At 50.9% G+C, this 19835-nt stretch overlaps 2 protein-coding genes across 3 annotated transcripts; one reads left to right on the top strand and one right to left on the bottom strand.

Moving 5' to 3' along the window:
• Positions 1–1395: 1395 nt before the first annotated feature.
• Positions 1396–6496, top strand: DERL3 (derlin 3). Of its 2 annotated transcripts, XM_021549802.3 has the most exons (7): positions 1396–1515; positions 1611–1676; positions 2300–2373; positions 2816–2909; positions 4244–4439; positions 4883–4973; positions 5495–6496. In XM_021549802.3, exons 1-7 carry the CDS (start codon positions 1423–1425, stop codon positions 5607–5609), a joined length of 729 nt encoding a protein of 242 aa, XP_021405477.1. In that variant the 5' UTR covers positions 1396–1422; the 3' UTR covers positions 5610–6496. The 2 variants fall into 2 exon arrangements, with proteins under 2 accessions (XP_021405477.1, XP_021405479.1); XM_021549804.3 differs by lacking the exon at positions 1611–1676.
• A 2031-nt stretch (positions 6497–8527) lies between these two features.
• SMARCB1 (SWI/SNF related BAF chromatin remodeling complex subunit B1) lies at positions 8528–19795 on the bottom strand. The gene is made up of 10 exons (XM_021549801.3): positions 19620–19795; positions 17961–18072; positions 17293–17322; positions 16687–16816; positions 15959–16096; positions 15168–15295; positions 14516–14682; positions 13891–14081; positions 9825–9956; positions 8528–8899 (listed from the first exon to the last, which is right to left on the bottom strand). The coding sequence occupies exons 1-10, from the start codon at positions 19710–19712 to the stop codon at positions 8860–8862; spliced, it is 1161 nt and encodes a 386-aa protein (XP_021405476.1). The 5' UTR covers positions 19713–19795; the 3' UTR covers positions 8528–8859.
• Between the last annotated feature and the right edge of the window lie 40 nt (positions 19796–19835).

Here is a 19835-nt window from a genome sequence, read left to right as displayed (position 1 = left end):
CAGCACGGGCTCCGCTCCCTCCCCAGAGCCCAGCACGGGCTCCGCTCCCTCCTCAGAGCCCAGCACGGGCTCCGCTCCTCCCGAGAGCCCAGCACGGGCTCCGATCTCTCCTCAGAGCCCAGCACGGGCTCCGCTCCTCCCGAGAGCCCAGCACGGGCTCCGATCCCTCCTCAGAGCCCAGCACGGGCTCCGCTCCTCCCGAGAGCCCAGCACGGGCTCCGCTCCCTCCCGAGAGCCCAGCACGGGCTCCGCTCCTCCTCAGAGCCCAGCACGGGCTCCGCTCCACCCCGAGAGCCCAGCACGGGCTCCGCTCCTCCTCAGAGCCCAGCACGGGCTCCGCTCCTCCCGAGAGCCCAGCACGGGCTCCGCTCCTCCTCAGAGCCCAGCACGGGCTCCGCTCCCTCCCGAGAGCCCAGCACGGGCTCCGCTCCTCCTCAGAGCCCAGCACGGGCTCCGCTCCCTCCCGAGAGCCCAGCACGGGCTCCGCTCCACCCCGAGAGCCCAGCACGGGCTCCGCTCCTCCCGAGAGCCCAGCACGGGCTCCGCTCCTCCTCAGAGCCCAGCACGGGCTCCGCTCCCTCCTCAGAGCCCAGCACGGGCTCCGCTCCCTCCCGAGAGCCCAGCACGGGCTCCGCTCCTCCCGAGAGCCCAGCACGGGCTCCGCTCCCTCCCGAGAGCCCAGCACGGGCTCCGCTCCTCCTGAGCAGAGCAGAGTCTCCGCTCCCTCCCGAGGGCCGAGTGCAGCGCTGCTCCCGTTCCCCGGGTCCCCTCAGCACCCGGTGGGACCACACATCTCTTGCTTTCTTCCAGCGACCTTATGCGACCTTGACAGCTCGGTGCGATCCCGTACAGTATGGGGAAGCGCCTCAGGTTCCAGCAGGAATTACTGAAAACCCCAAGCCCTTCGTGCCTTAGTGAATACGAGACCTTCTGATCAATGAGGCAAGCGGCAACACACCCGGGCTGGGGCAGCGGCACCGCCGCCCTTCTCCCAGCGCGGCTCCCCGCAGCGGGCTCCTCTGCCTCCGAGCCAGCGGGGCAACAGCGCGCTGGGAGCCCCGGCTCTCGGGGACACGCACCGCGGCTCCCTCGGCCGCGGCAGGAACCGGGCGGACGCTTCTCCGGCCCAGCAGGTCAGCGGCGCTGTCCGAGGAGCCGGGGCACGGCCCCGCCCAAGCCCAGGTGTTCCGCCGTGCCCCGCCCGGCCCCGCCGCTCTCCCCCCGCGCTGCCGCTGCCGCGGGGCGGGGCCGCTCCGGGTTGGCGGCGGCCGCGGGCCGGGGCCATGAGGCGCGCTCCCATTGGCCGGCGCGCGCCGCCTGTCGCGCGGGGATTGGCCGGGCGCTCCCCGCGGGGGCGGGGCGCGCGGCGGCGCGGGGGGGGGCGTTAAAGGCGCCGCGTCGGGCGGGCGGAGCGGCGCGGCCATGGCGTACCAGGGCTTCGCGCAGGAGTACCTGGGCATGCCGGCCGTGACCCGCGCCTACACCACCGCCTGCGTGCTCACCACCGCCGCCGTGGTGAGCGGGGGCCGCCGGGGGGCGGGGGGCCGCGGGCGGGGCGGGGCTGGCCGAGGGCAGCGGGTGACGGCAGCTGCCCTGCCTGTCTCCCACAGCAGCTGGAGTTCATCACCCCCTTCCAGCTGTACTTCAACCCCGACCTCATCTTCAGGAAGTTCCAGGTGAGGCCTCGCTCGGGCTCGGGGCCCGCTGCGCCCCTTGCCGCCGGGGTGGCTGTGACCGCGCGGGCCCCGCGTGTCCGCCCCGCAGGCTGGCCGGGCGCTGCTGTGTCATCCCGAGGGGCTCCCGTCCGCTGCTCCAGCCCGCCCAGCCGCACAGCGTCCCTTCCCGTCACGGGCACCTGCGTGGGGACAGCTCCTTCCAGCCTTTCCCCCCACACACCACCTTGGCTTTCCCTTGACTCAAAGCCATCCCTTCCCCCTCTGCTACACCGAGTGTGGCAGCTGCTCTTGGGCTGGTTGGAGACGGCTTTATTGTAGAGAGGCGTGAAAAGTAATTGATTTGGCTCTGGGTGCTGAATTGTGGCTGTTTGACCTCTCTAGAAAAGTAGAGAAATCTTCTTTTCCATACCTGGAAAGGTGAGACACTCCCGAATGTACCAGGGTATCATGCAAGGAGGTCCCACTAGAGGGTGGAGCAGCTGCCTGGTGTCCTGGGGTAGTTCTGAAGGGACAGGTGGATGACTGAACATTCATCTCCCGTGGACACTGTGATGGGCTGCTCTACATGTGATGAGGAGATACCTCTGTCCACCTCCTTTTCTCTTCTCTCTCTTCTCTTTCAGATATGGAGGCTGATCACCAACTTCCTCTTTTTTGGGCCCCTGGGATTCAGTTTCTTTTTCAACATGATATTTCTGTATCCTTTGGTCTCAGTGACGTTCTCTGCTCCCATTTTGGCTTAAATGCAACTCTCCCCATCCACCTTCCTCCCCAGCATGGCTTGCCTTGGCAGCACTCTTAGGCTGTGGGTTCTTCCCTTGGCTCTTTTGAATTGAAGCCATGACCCTCCTGCCCCTCTATCTGTGCTTGCTGCAGGGCAGACCCTGCCTAAAGGGAGGCTGGCAGTGCTGCTGCTGTGGCTCTTGCTGGAGAGCAGTGCCCATTCCTGGGCTGAGCTCTGGCTGAAGCATGGCAGGTGCCTCTCTGTCCATGGGGTCAGTGGTGTGAGGTGCAGTTTGCACTGTTCTGCTCTGGGCTGAGCTTGCAGCAGCTTGTTCCTGGGAAGTCCTGCTGCGGGCACAGGGTGACCAGCTGTTAATTTCCTATACTGCAACCCCTCCCTTCTCTCCTGCTCTCAGGTACAGGTACTGCCGCATGCTAGAAGAAGGCTCCTTCCGTGGAAGGACGGCTGACTTTGTCTTCATGTTCCTCTTTGGAGGGTTTCTCATGACAGTATCCTTTTGAGCTGGTTGGGGCTTGTTGGTGTCTCTGAGATGCTGTGGGTAGTGTAGGGCTTGTCTGCTAGCTCTGTGTCCCGGCTGTGCTGTGGAGCAGGGACCTGCCTGCTGAGCAGCACAGCTGCTTCATGAACCTTCTTGGTGCCTCAGGGCAGAGGGCCTTGTGCCCTGAGAGCTGGGAGAGCTCTGCTGAGCGTGTGGCACAGGGGCAGCTTCTGGCTGGATGGCACAGCTTGTGCCCCTTGTCTTTCCCACCCTTGGCTTGGCCAGTGCCTCATCCAGTGTGCTTAGAGAGAAAAGCTGCCTGTGGCTGTGCTGCTGTCTGCAGAAGTGCTGAAGCCCCTGGCAAGGGGCTGGGCTGCCTCATCCCTGAAGAAAACACGTGGCAGAGTGCTTGGGAGGCTCAGCCCGAAAGGAGGCCACGTGTTCTGCTGCAAGAACCTGTCCAGCTGTGCCAGGGCCACTGCCTGAGCTCTGGTGAGTGCAGCGTGGCTGTGATTGCGTGAGGCTGGCTCAGGACAAAGGCAGGAACACGGAGCAATGAGGACAAGCAGTGGGTTCCCACACACTCGGCATGTGTGAGCCCAGAGCTTGCAGCCTGACAGTAGATGGAGGTACCATCACACAGCTTAAGTTCTTTTCACAACACAGTAATCTGTTAGTGAAATTTATTTCCCTCCCAAGCATAAAGCTCTGAATATCTTCTGCTGTCCTCTGCAGATGGCTCAGAGCACTGCTGTCCCCATGGAGCTCTGCATGAAGCTGTGTGAGCCATTAGAATCCAGGTGGCTGCAGCAGCCACGTGCTTGACCAGACGTGGATTTGGAGTCCAACTACAACAAGAGCAGGGAAAATTTTTGCCTCTCTGTCTCCTTGTGCTCTGAAGAAGAGGACTGTGAATTCCAAGAGCCATCTCACTGCTGAACTTCTGTAGAAGGCTGATACTGGATGTGAGCTACTTGTTAAGATATGCCACTGTCCTAAGTGTTGTAAGACTGGGAAAGCCCTTCTTTGAAGGCCATTTTGATGTTCATTTTGCAAAGGTGACTGTAGAGCACTCTGATCTCTGGTGATTGTTGACATCAGCTTAAGGAGTGAACAACCTGCTTGTGCACTCCAGAGTGTCTTGTTCTGGAGTGGCACAAAGGGAGATGTGTGTGGGGACAGTGGTGGTCAGTATATCTCAGCCAGGAAAGGCTTGGTGACATGGGCAGTGTCTGGGAACGCTGCGATCACGTCTCTACTTTGGGTTTCCCGTCCCAAAGCACACTGTGCTGCCTGGAGGTGTGCACAGGTGGGTAGGATTTTCCTTGACTCGGTAGTTCCCAGCTGTTTGGACTCTTTGCCAGCCTGTTTTTCCTGGGCCAGGCTTTCACCATCATGCTGGTGTACGTGTGGAGTCGCAGGAACCCTTATATCCGCATGAACTTCTTTGGGCTTCTTAACTTCCAAGCCCCCTTCCTGCCCTGGGTCCTGATGGGATTCTCTCTGCTCCTAGGCAACTCCATCATCATTGATCTGCTGGGTAAGTCAAAGCTGGTGGGTGATGGGAACAAGGACACCTTGCAGCCACAGCGCTCAGTCCTCATGGGTGCTACTGGCACCTTCTCTTGGTTCCAGCTGACCTAAGATGTTGGGTTTCCTAAGTGAGCTGCCTGGGTTTCTGGGTGGCTGGGCTCGGGCCTGGGCTTTAGCTTGTGACCTGCTTTTTGGTGTGTGTGTCCTGGGGCAGAAGCTGGGTATGGTGAGCTCTGACACTGCTGTGTCTGGTCTCCTGGGTGTACAATGCTGCCCTCAGGCTAATGGGCTCCCTGCATGCTGATCACAGCACCTGCAGCATCCCTGGCTCTGGAGGGAGCTGGATTTGGGCACACAGCTGGGGTGTTCTTAGTTTTGCCCAGCAAAAACTCTGGTTCTGCTGGCAAAGGAGTCGCAGCTGTGCCTGACCTTGGTGGCATCTCTCCCCAGGGATTGCAGTGGGTCATATCTATTATTTCTTGGAAGACGTTTTCCCCAATCAGCCTGGAGGAAAGAAGTTGCTGTTAACTCCTAGCTTTCTGTAAGTAAAGTTGATTCTTTCTGGGCTTCACTGTGGGCTTTTCCAACCTAATCACTTCCATAGCAAACTGTGACCTAAGAGGCAACTGCCTGCTGACAGCACCTCAGCTCCACAGGTCATGGATTGCTGCATTGTTGGCACATTATATACAAGTGTACAGGGCCCATACAGCTGCTGCTGCTATCTTCAGCTTTGCTAGTAGAACTAGAGTGCTTACTGCTTGTGGAAATGCTAGATAGAGGCAGGATTTTTTCTGATGTATTTTCGTAGTTTAAGAAAGCAGAATATGTTCTGCTTTGTGCACTGACAATCAAATCTGACCTGCTGATCAAGGAAGGAGGTACTGTCATCACTGTGTGTTGAGCTGAGCAAAAGAGTGGTTGGTGATGGTGCAGTGGGCCAGTGCCTGACAGCCAAGCCCCACAGAGGGCCAGGGTGTTCTTAGGAGGGCTGGGGGTTTGTCGTCCTCGGCTCAGCTTCCTAACCTGCCTGCCTGCTGGGATGGGCATGTCCCTTGCCAGGAAGATGGTTTTTGACACACCTGAAGAGGATCCCAATTACAACCCTCTCCCTGAGGATCGTCCAGAACACCAGCCCAGAGACCAAGACCAGAACCAGCAGCAGCATCCACAGTAGTAGCATGGGGGACTTCTTCATGTGGCCAGATTCCTCCCTTCTGGCTGGACTTTGCTGTGGCCCAGAGATCCTACTGGAATAACACCAGTTGCCATTCCGATGTGTAGTGTGTTGCTGTTTGTATGGGTAACCCATCTTCCCCTTGTACAAAGTGGATCCACAGAGCTTTGCACACAAGAACTCCTGAATGGTTACAGAGGTGTTCTAGGGACAGGGCTGAAGCTGTGATGGCTCCTCAGTTCCCTGGTGTGGAATAAGTATCAAATGGGGTGTTAAACCAGTTCCTCCTTCTGCTGTCAATGACTTGCTGTGTGCCAGGTCACTCTTGCCCTCTGCACAAAGATGCACCTGGCCCTCACTCTCGTGAGACCCCTTTGTGGGCTTTCAATGAAGTAGTTCTGTACCATGGTAGAATGCAGCTCAGCCTCTTTCTTTCCTTTTTGTCCTCCACTCCTTTTCTGGTGGTTGTTTCCAAAGAGTCTTTACATTAAAGTCTTTATTTTTCAGTTGTGTGTCCATTTCTGCCAGGGGCAGAGGCAGCAATTAATCAGGAATTTGCTCAAAACGGCCAGGTTTGGGATTTTTCTTTTCTGGTGGGCAAGGCAAAGCTCAGGCCAGCTGGAAGATGTCTTTCCCTCTTCTCTCAGCAGGGCTGCAGAGCATGAGGAGTGTGGGGGGATGTCTAATTGGATAAAGGGGTGCCTGGGACAGGACAAAGGGACTGAGCTGTTCACTTGATCCAGGCAGCGGCTGGAGGCAGCACTTGACACTGGCAATAAAGACTGTCTGCACCTGCAGTGTAATTCCACTCTTGTTGAATTTTTTAGTTCTGAAACTTAAACATCTGAGTTTCAGGTGGAAATGAAATAAACTCGTCCCTACCCTGACACCTGTATGAAATGGATCTTGTTAACACAGTACCCACTGTCCTTGTACCCGACCTCAGAGCAGTCTGCACACGTTGTATCTTACAGCAGCTCACTCCTAACAGTGCTGGCTGCTCAGACCTGCAAACCACCCCACACTATGAAATGGGATTAACAAACATCTGATTGAGCACACACACAAACCCACACACACCAACTCCCCCTCTCCTGTGGACTTGCAGTCAAACACTATCAAAAACCAGACCTGATTTGCACTTATGCTTCCCTCTGCCAAAAGGATGAGAGGCCTGCACTGGTGGTAATTTATTCTAGAAGATGCAGTGGTACTAAGGGCTAATGATTACAGAGCTGTGGTCTCAGTCCCTAGAAGGAGTTTGTCTTTGACGTCTCCAGATGTTCTGTTGTAAATTGCCTGAGATTGAGTCTTTGAACTGTAAAAGTTGGGCTATGCTTTTAGGTGAGGTACCAGATTAACCCAAGAATTCTAACTGTACAGCAAGAAAGCTGCTCCTGGCTGTTCCCAGTAGTTCTAATGCTACATAAAGAAAGCTGGCTGAAGTTCCCATCTTTCTGGACTTGGTCCCTTGACTGTCCTGCTTTGTCCCTGGCTGCTTTGAGGGGCAAATTTGTACAGCCTCTCTGGCCTTGAGAAGCAGAGAGGTGCTGCAGTCCTTGTGCCTGCACCTCATTGTGAATTTGAGGATTGGTAATCTCAAACTTCACAGCAATTAAAAAAACTGCACCACAGATGCTAATTTAAGGCTACAGCAGTTTCACATGTATTTTAATTGAATTCCCTGAAGAGGCTGCTGGCAGAAGTCCCCAGTCATGTAACAACGGAAGGCTGAAGTGCTCTCAAGAAGGCTTGGAGTTTTATGTCCATGAGCCAAAACATGTTTTACATGGGAGGCTAAGATGCAGCAGCAATCCCAGGGTTTGTCTTATTTGCTCAAATAACCTTTCAACCTCTCTAATACGAAGTAATGCGTGGAGTACCACTCTGGCACAGGAACCTAGGATAAGACTGAATAATATTATTACTAAATTGCAAGTTTTCAGTTTCTGCAGACTAACATCTGGAAAAAGTTCCCTCCCACCCAAGAATCAGAACTGTCTCTGTTATTACTCAAGTCTAAACATGATAAATTAAGGCCAGAAAGTGTTTTTTGACTGTGCTAGCAGGGTGGGTGGATCAGCAAGGATCATAAAACCTATGGCTTTATCATAAAGGCCTGAACGTAACTGTCAGGCTGCCAGCAAAATCTGCCTTGCTTGCAACACTCATCAGTTTTCTGGCAGTGAATGGTAGGAACTCTATCAAAGAGATGGAGTACCTCAAGAGCAAGATAGAGTCTAATTAGTTTGTACGCAGGCTTGGGACTTTTCTTTAAATCTCACTTCAATGGATTTTGGTTTTAAACTCCCTAGAGAAAGACAGGTTGCTTCTTGGGTTGCAAAATCCTAACACTGCAATGCTAAGGACATTCATGACACCCACTTTGCTTTGAGTGCTCTGTGCACTGCACTGGCAGTGTTGTGTGCTCAGTGACCACAGCAAGGGCACTGGCTGCAGAAAAGCTTCAGTCTCGGTGACTGGAGGCCTTACCTGCTGTACCAGTGCAGAGACTGTGCTGTTTTCCAGGTGCAGTCTTCACAGAAAAGAGGGTTGACCACACACCAGGCTGACATCTGATAAAAATGACTCTTAAGTCTGTGATTTCAGTTAATCTGTTCTACCTTGTTGAGTAAACCAGCTGAACATCTCCCCGAGGTCATTACAGACTGTGCCAAGTCTGGTAGCAGACCAATCCTTAGAGTGTTTGCTGCTTCTAGTTCTCAATCTTTCTCACTTTCCCTTGCACCAAAAGGTTTTGGGCTGTTGTACCTGTTGAAGTAAAGCACCCAGGAAAACTGAATGCATGTGAGTGTTCAGCACTATACCCAAAAGCATAGTGCTGGGACTGCTCAGTTACCAGAACAGCAAAAAACATGGTGAGATTCACTGATCATGCAAACTTACTGAACTCAACCTACATTGTATGCATTCCTTTTATTTAAAAAGTTGTCCTAGGAGTGCACGTTGCACCTATAGAAAAGAATCTTTACACTGTCCACACACAGGTATATAAGGGCTCCAGCACCTGCCACAGGTCTCAGCTAGGTCACGCTGCTCACACAGCGCTCTCGGGACGTGGCACTGGGGTAGAGGGGGTGGGGGCAGAGTCAGCAGTACTGGGAACTCATGGCAAGTGGAATGTGTGTCCCCTTCAGAGACAGAAAGACCCCTGCCAATTCTAGATCCATTTGGGGGGAGGAATAGGGATAAAGTCTGTAGGAAGAGCACCAGTGTCACAACAGGAAGGTTACCAGGCTGGAGCAGTATTGGCCAAACGTCTCATGCGCCTAAGGGAGAGAGAGAGAGCCACAGTGAGTGCATGTTACACACATGGGAGGTCTGACCAAAACCAAAGCTTCTGGGGAGGCTGCCACAGATTTGTCAACTTTGTAGACAGGTTTACTCCTAGCCAGAGCTCCTCAGTCACCTGAGAGTGCCCCTGTTGATAAAGCAAAGACACTGTTTTCACTAACAGCTGTTGGGGCATTTTTTGTCATTAACTTGGATTGAACAGACTGTTACTGTAAACTCTTCAGTCAGCCATAGCTAATATACAAAATGACTGTGCTACTGTTAATCAGAAGTTAAAGAAACATCCTGGGAAACAGCTGAGCCAGTATTATTTACTGTTCCCACAATGTATCTTTTGGAGAGATACTAGCTATCCTTCATATCTGCCAGGAAGAATTTCATCAAGTAGGTGCAAGCTCTCAACTGCTTGTCAGACATCACTTAGCAGGTCTCTGGTGGGCAGAGCTGCTCCTGGAACCACACGGTGCTCCTGTGCTGGCAAACAGGTTGGCATCACTCGGGCTAGAGCTGGGAGCTTGCCCATTGCTACATCACATTGAACTTTACACTACATAAAAGGAAGCTTTGTGCCAGAGGGAGCATGACAGTGCATGAAACTCCAATATGTTTGATTCATGCCTTCCTATACAAATAACTCCCCTAGACAAGCAAAGAGCCCAAGAAAAAGAAAAAAAAAAAAGGGTTAAAAAAGGGAAACTTCCTGCAAGCAGGAGATAGTAGAGCAAACATTGCAATGTCTGGGGAGGAAAGTGATGATAGCTGAATACCCTGAAGCTAAAGCTTGTTGTGAGCAAGGCTGACATCCTGACAGTTAGCTCTCAGCAGGGAAAGACAAACACCAGAGCTTGGAGCTTCTGTCAAGGGACAGGCCAAGAGAGCTGTCCAAAGTAGTGGCAGTACCTTGTGTTTCTGTCCTGGTCTCTGATCTTCTTCTCCATCTCAGCGTCTGTGAGGGTTTCCAGGAGAGGGCACCACTGGTCAGCGTCCCCCGTGTTGCGGATTGCGATCTCCACAGTGGGCAAAGGGTTCTCGCTGCAGGGCAGGGCACAGGGCAACAAAGCAACATCCATCAGTGGGCCCACAGCACTCCTCTGGGTCACCAGCCCAGGGACAAGCACAGGGACAACACAGCATCATTTACAGTGTCTCAAGCTTCAGCATTCCTTCTTCACTCTGCTTAGTACAGTGCAGGTCCCTGAAGTTCACCACAGGCTCCTGGTTACAACCCCTGTGGAACCTGAAGTTTCTGGGAAAGCAGCTACACCTATCTCCAGCCAGCAATGAAGGGGGATTTGTGCTGAACCTGCAATTCTTTTCCATGCAGGCTGTCACATCCCTGGCTGGCAAGGTTCAACCCCAAAAGGCACAGCTCCTCCCAGTCCATCGGTCCTGGGAGCATTTCTCCCAGGGCAGCCCAGGAGCTGGGACTGCTCCCAGGGCTCCCTGTTCAGCCTGGCTGTTCTGTTCCAGTCCTGTTCCAGGACTGTTCCCAGGGCTCCCAGTCCAGCCTGGCTGTTCTGTTCCAGTCCTGTTCCAGGACTGTTCCCAGGGCTCCCAGTCCAGCCTGGCTGTTCTGCAGCTCTCACTCCCTATCTGCAGTTTGCCTAGAACAACCCCTGACAGCTCTTCCCTAGCAAAAATCTCTTTCTTGGGAGCCTGACACTGGAAAGATCAGTCTTTTAGGATTTGCTGTGGCTAACAAGCAATGAAACACCAGGCTGTGCCCCAAATCACAAGATCTGTTCCTCAGAGATTCCTCTGCCCTGACCAGCTGTATTATCACATGCACAAAATATTTACTGCTTCACTAGCTGCTTTTCAGTAAAAGTCAACAGGAATTGACCAAGAGTAGCTTCCTAAATATTGACAGTGGAGCCGGAAGCCCAGCATAAATATAGAGGAGCCTCGGAATGTAAATGTTTGCTTTGAATTCTCAAAAGTGGCTCAGCCTGAGCTGCAGAAGTGTGTGTGTGAGAGGAGCCCTGGGACAGGTGTGCACACACATCCGGCCCCCTCCCCAGGGACGTGCACCCCTCCACAGGATTCCAGCACTCACAGGCAGCTCTCTCATTCCCTCAGGAAAGAACTCAAATGCTAATCATCATGGGAACACACAACATCTGCATCAAAGCTAATAACCTAAAATAACAAGTCTTCAAAGTAATGCTACCATGAAAAATTAATCCAGAGCCTTTGGTATCTGATCCAAGGAGGAAGCTTTAATCAAATGTACTTCTAGTACTGCTGACATCCACTAAACAACACTCAAACCCAGGAATTTCATCTTAGTCCCAGAATGCCACACATTCCAGGCAAAATTAGATATTAATTGGGGTTTTGTTAGTGATAGCATGATCTCTTCCTCACTATGCTTAACACTGAGCATTCACTGAATTAAATAGGGGATGGAAAGCTGGACTCATGCATAACCTAACTGCAAAGCAACTCAGATACCACATTTCTTTAGCAAAGAATCAGAGAGAAACTGAAAAATCCTTCCTCATCTCCCAACCTCTACAGTAAGACAGCTCCTCCTCCGCTGCTCTTTCCTGATGAGGAGCAAAGTGCTGCTGCCAGAATGGCTGAAAGGCACTGCCAGCTGCAGGGATCCCAGAAGAGCAAGGCACTGCTCTGCTCAGGTTCCTGGCCTCCAGCAGTAGTGTCAGGAGCACACCAACAAAGCAGGGAGACATCATCTTTTGGAAAGGTGACTCCTCAGGCACATGGATTTGGTGTGGGAGAACCTGTGCCATCACTCAGCTCTCAAAGGCAAAACTGGCTGTGAAGTGCTGTGAGCTGCCACCAGAAACACTCAGCACACAGGAGGGAACATCACAGCCCACACTGCCCCTGAAAATCCCACAGGCAGCAGTCAGCTGTCTGCTCCACTCCTGCCCTGCCACTGGACTTCAGGCTCTCCTTGTTTTGCAAGAGCAGCCCAGCTGAAAAAAGTGCCCTGGCTTTCATCAACTAAAAGACAGTTTCACCTCTCCCTCAGATGATTAAGAGGCACATGACTTCTCAAACCCCAAGTCCCTTGAGATATTAAAGTTCTTTTGATACATCTAAAGCAGACCCTTTCCTTACATCAATGGAATGATGTTGAAGCAACCACCACTCCTGTGGTTTGGAAATTCAGGAACTAACCAACCACAGAACCCAAATATTATTAATCACTGTAAGGTTTCAAATGTACTCCTTTGCTAGAAGAAAGAAGGGAAGAGGAGGATATGTTTGTGCTATGACAAAAAAAACAAGGTTTCAATTAGGTGTTTTTTTTTCTCTCTGAACAGCTCATGTCTATATACTTTGTTCTGGTGAGGTTCCTTTTTTAGTTTTTTGTTCTCCCTCTTGCAATACTGTCACAGTGCAAAGAAAATCTGAAATCTGCCTGTTTGAACTACCCCTAAGAGGAAGCACCCTTTGGTGCCATGGCCCAGCATATGTTTTTGGAGACAATAGTGTAAAGCTGGCATTAACACGAGCCTGGGCAGTACTGACTAAAACTTTAGAGTTTTTACTGACTAAAACTTTATAGTTCCAGCGACTGAGCAGAAGCAAAGGGAGAAATGAACCCCACTCCCAAGAGTCAACACATACACAGATTACTTTCTTGGATATCTACCATACATGGAGAAGCACAGGCAGGAGGGACAGACACTTCACTGCAGGCCACAATGCAGACAGTGCTGCAGCACAACCTGTGTCAGGTTCTCACCCACCACCCTGCAAGTTCCCATCACTTCTCAGGAATGCCCACCCCACTGCTTTATTGTTGGTGTTGCTGGACGTAGTCCAAAGCCAAAACTGCAAGTATCAGTCCAAGGTTGCCCAATAGGGAAAGGTAGAAGCCACCTTCCAAGGGACATAAGCAGGATGGACACACACACTAACAATTTAATTCAGAGTTTAATTCACATGTGCTAAAAGGTCCCTTTCCATTATCTAATATGAACCACTCTAGGGATCACTTTAGAATCAGGCAGTTGCTGTGAAAGACTGGCAGGATAAGAACTATACCCAGAGGAAGCAGAGTGAGACCAGTGCAAAAGCAACTTGCACAGAGCAGATCAGGGTCTATTTCTCACAGAAAGCTGACCAGAGAGGAACCCTTTGGATGGAGCAGGAAGAAGGAGCAGAGCTCATGGCAGTAGCCAGCTTCCCCACAGTCTCCAGCTCCTCTTTGCTTACTCCCACTCCAACTAGTCCCTGTCCTCTCCCTGAGGTAGGACAGGGCTGGGCACGTTTCCCTGGGCTGCTTCCTTGACTCGACCCCTACAAAACTGTTGTCAATAGTGCCATTCCCTCCTCTGCAAACACAGCATTTGCTGAACTCTTAAACTTCCCCGACTGTCACCATGACCTGAGGTCACAAAACCTCAGAGTGTACATTAAAGGACTGTTACAGCTGCAGACTCAGCACTGTGCTGTGGATAACATCAGTGAAGGAACTCACCACAGAACGCTGTACAGCACAACTGGAAGCCATTTAGCAGAAAAATTACAAGGCTGACTAATGAAACCTGACAATGCTGCATTCCAGCTGTGAGAAGGGCCTATGATCAACCCACCTCTATCATCAGTCTGGGTAGAGAGGCACAGTTTTCATCAGTCCAAAGCTTCAAACAGTGGATAGCCCAAGTTAGGCAAAGCTAACAAAACAAAAAATGTATCTGGGGCTCATCACGACCTTACATTAGAAGAGGGACTATCCCTGTTAATTAATTCTGTCAACAGAAGTTGACATTTCATCAATATTTGGTCCCGAAATGTATTAGATCCATCAGGAAAAGATATTTAGGCACAAGCACAAAAAATTTTTAAGATGGACAGAATGGGTGCAAGCCATAAGGACTAATTTCAAACAAAACCTTCCTAATCAGGTCAGCTGTTTTAAGATCTATTGATGCAAATGCCCATGAAGTACAAACACACCCAGAGCCAGACAAAGAGGTGGCAGCTCTACCTGAAGGCGTAGGTCTTCTGGTGCCAGCTCAGCTGTCCCCGGATGCTGTAGGCAATAGTCGTGACAAACTCCCCGCCCAGGCCAAGCTCGGAGCACAGCTTCAAGGCAAATTTCTCTGGTGAGTTCTCCTTCTCTGACATGTCCCACTCAAACTGGTCTACGAGGGAGATGTTTCCTACATGGATGTTCAGCTGGAGAGAAGGGAAGAAACAGGTTATTTGTTCCCACTTTCACAAGGGGTTGTCCAAGGTGACTGAACTGACAAGGCAGAGGCTGAGGAGAACAGAGCAGCAATTCCTAGTTCAACTTGCAGAGTTCCTTAACTGAATTATTCATTTCAGCAGCATGAAGATAATTCAGCATTGCTCACCAAGGCTCAGCTCTTCCAAAGGAAGATGGCAATGCTTTAACTGAACTATTTCACCATCTCAGAGGCTGGGCACATGGATATTTAATAATCTGTCACCTTGGTTCTCTTCTCAATACATAGGACAAAGGGGAATCTGGTTGGAGGACTGGAATTAAGAGCTCCTTTGCTCTGAGGGAAGCTTTTGTACTCTTAGTCCCCCATAACCTGAAGAAACCCAAATGGTTCAGCTCTCATTCTGCTGCCTTCCTGTATTACCTTAATAATAACTCGTTGGTCTGATTGATCCTCTAGGATGCTGTCAGTCGGGTACGACTCGATCTGCTGTCGGATGGCAGATGCAATTGCAGGGACAAAGGTCAGAGGATTCAAATCCAGGTCATCACAAAGAATCTCGGAGAACATTTCTGGGGTCATCAGTTTTTCTGTTACAGAACAAGAATGAACACTGTAAACTTCCTTAGAGTATTTAATGTCTGCCACTTACAAAACACACAAAATTCCACAGGGCAAGGTGACAAAGGGAATCCCAAATGCATTACCTTTTGCTTTTAAAAGGGTGTTTTGTGCCAGGTCTGTAAGGGCAGAAACACTGATACAGGGACTTACAGCCTTCTTTACCTGCTCCATGGTATCCAGACAGTGTGGCCACAGAAGCCACAGCCATCAACCTCAGACCACTGAGCTGATGAACTGGCTCAGGAAAATCTGCCAGTTAAACTCTTCAGACTACACATGTCCAGGAATGACTGCAACCCATGGAAGTAGCAGAGCATTTGCTAAGAGATGCAAGCACTGAATACAGTCCAGAGTGGGAGGGCTTTAAAGCTTTGTCTGTATGGAGCAAGGACATTTGGTGACGGACACAGCTTTACGTCTCCGGTCTCAGGAAACTCTCCTTTCTACATACCATTCATGTTCCACGTAAATGCATCTCGGAGTTTCTGCCCATCAATTTCCATATCAAGCCTGATTGGAACCAGAACCTCTGGCTGGGATGCATTCTCATGGATCACTGCTGGGTCATGGTCATCAAAGCTACAGTGGAGAGCAACAACACAGTATATGCAACAAGCACATGACACATCTGGCATCCACAGAGGGAAGGCAACATTTGCTGGAAGCAATCCCCACACTCCAACTCCCTGATCTGTCTTCAGACAGACTCCTCAATGCAAGCTTACAGGGCTGTGGCAACTAATACCAGTTTATCACCTTTTATTACATCTATCATAACACATTCCTGCAAATAAAACAAGAAGTTTTTTAGGATTAGATTTATCTTGGCTGCCTTAAATTTTATAATGGAAAAAACATTAATCATGAGTTTCAGCAGCATTTTCCACTAAACAAACTAGATCAAAGTTACTGGTACATGTCAATGAGAAGCAGCCTGTCCTTCACAAAGAGGGTCTGTAGGCTTCTCAAATGACAACTGCTCAGCAAATCAGCAGGAAGTAGAAGGAACTCATCAGGAAAAGAATGAACCATTTTCCTGACAGAAGAAAAGTCTCCACTCTGAGCCATGGATGGCTACTGGAACACAGAGCCTCAGGACACACAACTTAACTAAGAACCTCCAAGTAGGCTTTTTGTCAGCTGGGGATGAATCACAGCATTACATGAACTCATCAGTACTACCCTGGCAGCATGTCATTTTGGTAACTATTCCCACTTTGCAGAAGCAGGAAGCTGTCTTACCACAGAGGGAATGTTCTCTTCTTATCCCTGCCCATGCGGTTCCTGTTGATGGTTGTTGAGCACGGCACGGCGTCCAGGTGATGAGAGCTGTTGGGCAGGGTTGGCACCCACTGGTTGTTCCTCTTTGCCTTCTGTTCTCTGAAGGAGACTGGATGTTAACCTGCAGGCCCTCAGCACTACTGCTGCTCCTCAAGGAAGGGTGTAATTTTAAACTTTAAGTGTATTACGAGTTCCTGCTATTTTATTCTGGGACCATCAACATTACTGTTCAACCAGGAACTCATGTTCCATGTCAGCCTCTTGAAAAACCATTCTCCAGCTCGCAAATATCCATCAGATATGAATCCAGGTGCACCTTTATAAATACTAGATTCATATTTGGATTTTCTGTCTATACTTTACAAAAGGACTGCTGAGAAATGCAAGGTCTCCAAAAGGCAGTATGTGCAGAGAGCATTCTGTAAAACATCTGTTACAGATGGAATGCAGTAATTGCAAAAGAAGTTGTATCAACAAATACTTGGATTTTTCTTCCTGTTTTATGTGGGCAGTAACCCAATCCTTACACTCTGGAGATCCCCATTTGCCCAGCACTTCAAATACTTAATGCAGACTGGCAAACAAGCCCTGCACAATGGCCTGGGCTTATGGAACTCCTCGTGTTCCTGCCCATGCTGACATCTTCCAAGCAGCTCCATTGTGAGCTCAGCCTCACCAACACTGCTTACCTGAGGTAGGTAGGAGGTTCTGTGCTGATAGACACTGCCTTATACTTCTCATCATTTCCATCCAAGATCTCTTCCACTTCAGAGGCCTTTAGCAGCGTCACACTAGTGGCTAATGTCGTGTAGCCATGATCTATTACCAGGAAAGATGGCAATAATTAATTCAGAAAAGGGCTACCTATACCATAGCATTAACAAGCTACATAGTGACAAACCCTCTCTGTCTCTGCAGGAGGGGCTAACACAGAGATACAAGTGTCCTTTGGGCTTCATCTTGTAGATAATTACAAGGCCCAGAAAACAACGCTCAGTGGACTTAAAGGTCGGAACTAGAGATGCAAGGATCGATAGAAAAGCTGCTAAAGACTTGGGGAAGGGGGAGAGGCCTCAGGACAGCTCTTGCTGAATGACAGAGACCATCTGCAGTGGAGAGTCCTGCTAAGGTTCTGAGAAAGAGTTAACCATGGGATTGGGAGGCACAATAAGGCTGACCACAGACAGAGATCAGAGGAAGAGGATTAGACATTAATATTATTGCAATAGCACCAAAGGTCACAGTGGACATTCTTCCTCTAGCACAGCTAAGAATAACACACAGATGAGACTTACATCTTCGAGGACTGTGAGACCGCTGATTTTCTGTTGGGGGAAAAAGAAAGCAAGAGGTCAGCAAGATACTTGGAGGAAAGAGACATAAGCCCAGAGCAAACCATTCTTTTTATTATGCTTTAGTCTACAGAACATACAAGAATCATATCACTAAGAAATTTAACTGCTTGCTATTAGTCCCTCAACAAAAACAATGCCAATATTCTCCCTGTAGCAGTCACATCAGTAGCAAGCAGTTAAATTTCTGGCAGGCACAAACATCCAGACCCTGCAAGAAGCAAAGATGCACATCTTCAATGGGGCATCCTTGCAACACTGCTGCCTATTCAATGAGAGAGACAAAGACACCCCTCTTAGTCTACAAAAAAATCTCTTCTGAAATATGGTATTGATTTGGAGATGTGGCTTTTGCTTTGTGATGAACGTAGCCAATCCCAGGAATTCCATGATGGATGTTTCCATTTCAGAATGTTTTTGATCAGGTGCTATTTCTTGCCAGCCTGAACCAGGAGCCACCAGTGCCACCGTTGCAGGGTGCTCCATCACTGGGGCAGTCTGAAGCGATTCACGCGGCCCTCAAGGTGCACGAGCTTCTGAATCACCAGGAACAGTTGTTCAAGGCAAAATTTTCGACAAACATTTCTGGGAATGTTTACTCATCTTCTCACCATGTGAAGAGGCCACAATCTTCTTCCTTTCTTCCACTGTGGCCAGGCGCCTCCAGAGCGAGGGGTACCTCTTGTACAGGGAGCCCCGAAACATGCGCAAGTAGTTCCCCACCTGCAAGAAGAGAAGTGGACACATGGCCTGGTATTCCATGTAGGAGAATCACAGCAGAGGCTGGAAGAAATTCAGGTCTTTTTAATGATAACAAGGACCTCTTAAGAGGGTGCTTTTGGTGGGTTTTTGTGCTGTGTCTGGCATCAAATAGCACCACGATTTTTCTGGCAACATAGAAAACAGAATTTTTATCAGCACTTATTTCACTGGTGCAATCTTACTTCACTAGATCCAAAATAACTCCCATCTACTGATAATAGGAAACTACTCCGTTCATTTGCATGTATTTTTGAACAACAGACACCTTCTTTACTTCAGTTTCCATATCAATGTGCAATGCTCAGTTGGAATTAAACTAAACCAGAAACCCAGCTCTCCAACACATTATTTTTCACTTTGAACCTCCTCATCATCTAGACATTATGTGACTACAGCAAATGCCCAGGGACTTGTATTTTGTTTTAAAACCTTTGAACATCAAAAATGTGATTGCTGCCAATAGTCCTCTTTCAGATTTACTTACCATCTGTAAAGCAGTTCTGTTCTTCCTGGCATAACATCCTCACCTATGCTGAAAGCTACAGCAGGCCTTGCTGACAACACAATTATTTCTAGACTCTGAAATCAAATTTTTAGACTGCCAGGACCCTGACAGACTGCCACACAACAAGGTTTTTATTCCTTGTTTGAGAAAACTCTTTTTTGATGTTCGTTTTTAGCTATATTTTTCACTCTACAGTGCTCATCCACAGACAGAAATTAATGGTAGATAAAAAAGACAACCCTTTTTCTTCTCCATGTACTTGGTATGGCAGTCTCACAGCTCAGCTGACTGCAGGTACAGTTTGCTTTCAAACTCTACATTTCACAAGAGCGAGGGGTGTTCAGTCCCCGCTCAACCTACAGAGCTGGCAGTGAAACTTATCCAACAGTCCCTTTTCTGCATCAAGTTGGGGGCTGTAACGTTTTTTCCTGATTTCAGCTGTTTCCCTGGTGCTAAAGGGCCAGTGTTTCTTGCCTGAATAAGGCTCTTTGTCAGGGAGGCTCAACACCCTCTCAGCACGGGACAACAGAGCTGCCAGCACAGACACGGGGTGCTGAGCCTCTGCCCGCCTGTTTGCTGCCCAGACTGGGCACCAGGCAGAAGGAGCTGCACTGGCTGGTTTTGGTGCTGGTCCCGAGCCCAGAGGCCCAGCTGGGGGGTTCGCTGCCCCGCAGCACGTGAAACAACCCCGACCCCTCAACAGCTGCGTACAGGAATTACTCCCGGTGAGCGGGAGCGGGGCCTCAGGCTGCGATCGGGCACGATCCGCTCCCCGCCTACCCGTGCGGGCCCCAGGGGCCGCCCTTACGGGAGCACTGCTCCGTCCCGTCCCCCAGCACGGCTGAGGCCCTCGGCAGCGCCCGCCGGGGCACAGGGGACCCGCGGGGCCGCTCGCCCCACGCCAGGGCTCTCCTCCGCCCCTTGCTCGCCCTGAGCGCAGCCCCCCGCAGCCCCGGCCCGGCCCCGCAGCCCCGGCCCGGCCCGGCTCCCGCCCGGGCCGCACCTCGGAGCCGATCATGTAGAACTCGCCGTCCTCCTCCAGCTGGAACTTGACGGGCTTCTGCCCGAAGGTCTTGCTCAGCGCCATCATCATCATCGCGGCGGCGGGCGGGGGCGGCGGCGCCCGGAGAGCGGAGCGCGGCCCGGCGGGCGGAGCGCGGCCTAGCGCGGGCCCGCTGCGCGCATGCGGCGGGCGGGGCGCGGCGGCGCGGCCGGGCGC

Source organism: Lonchura striata, chromosome 15, assembly GCF_050655825.1.
Source record: "Lonchura striata isolate lonStrDom1 chromosome 15, ASM5065582v1, whole genome shotgun sequence".
NCBI classification, from domain to species: Eukaryota; Metazoa; Chordata; class Aves; order Passeriformes; family Estrildidae; genus Lonchura; species Lonchura striata.
The sequence above is the reverse complement of the archived record's forward strand: the minus strand, read 5'-3'. Positions and strand labels throughout refer to the sequence as shown.

Bases quoted from the DNA above. Each gene is read 5' to 3' on its own strand.
- DERL3 (XM_021549802.3), top strand. From the start codon at position 1,423: ATGGCGTACCAGGGCTTCGCGCAGGAGTACCTGGGCATGCCGGCCGTG. The intron at 2,374-2,815 runs GTATCCTTTGGT...TCCTGCTCTCAG, and splicing joins TTTTTCAACATGATATTTCT to GTACAGGTACTGCCGCATGC. The intron at 4,974-5,494 runs GTAAGTAAAGTT...GTCCCTTGCCAG, and splicing joins CTGTTAACTCCTAGCTTTCT to GAAGATGGTTTTTGACACAC.
- SMARCB1 (XM_021549801.3), bottom strand. From the start codon at position 19,712: ATGATGATGATGGCGCTGAGCAAGACCTTCGGGCAGAAGCCCGTCAAG. The intron at 18,073-19,619 runs GTGCGGCCCGGG...CTCTTCTTGCAG, and splicing joins TCTACATGATCGGCTCCGAG to GTGGGGAACTACTTGCGCAT. The intron at 16,097-16,686 runs GTAAGCAGTGTT...AGTCTCCTTCAG, and splicing joins GAACCTCCTACCTACCTCAG to AGAACAGAAGGCAAAGAGGA.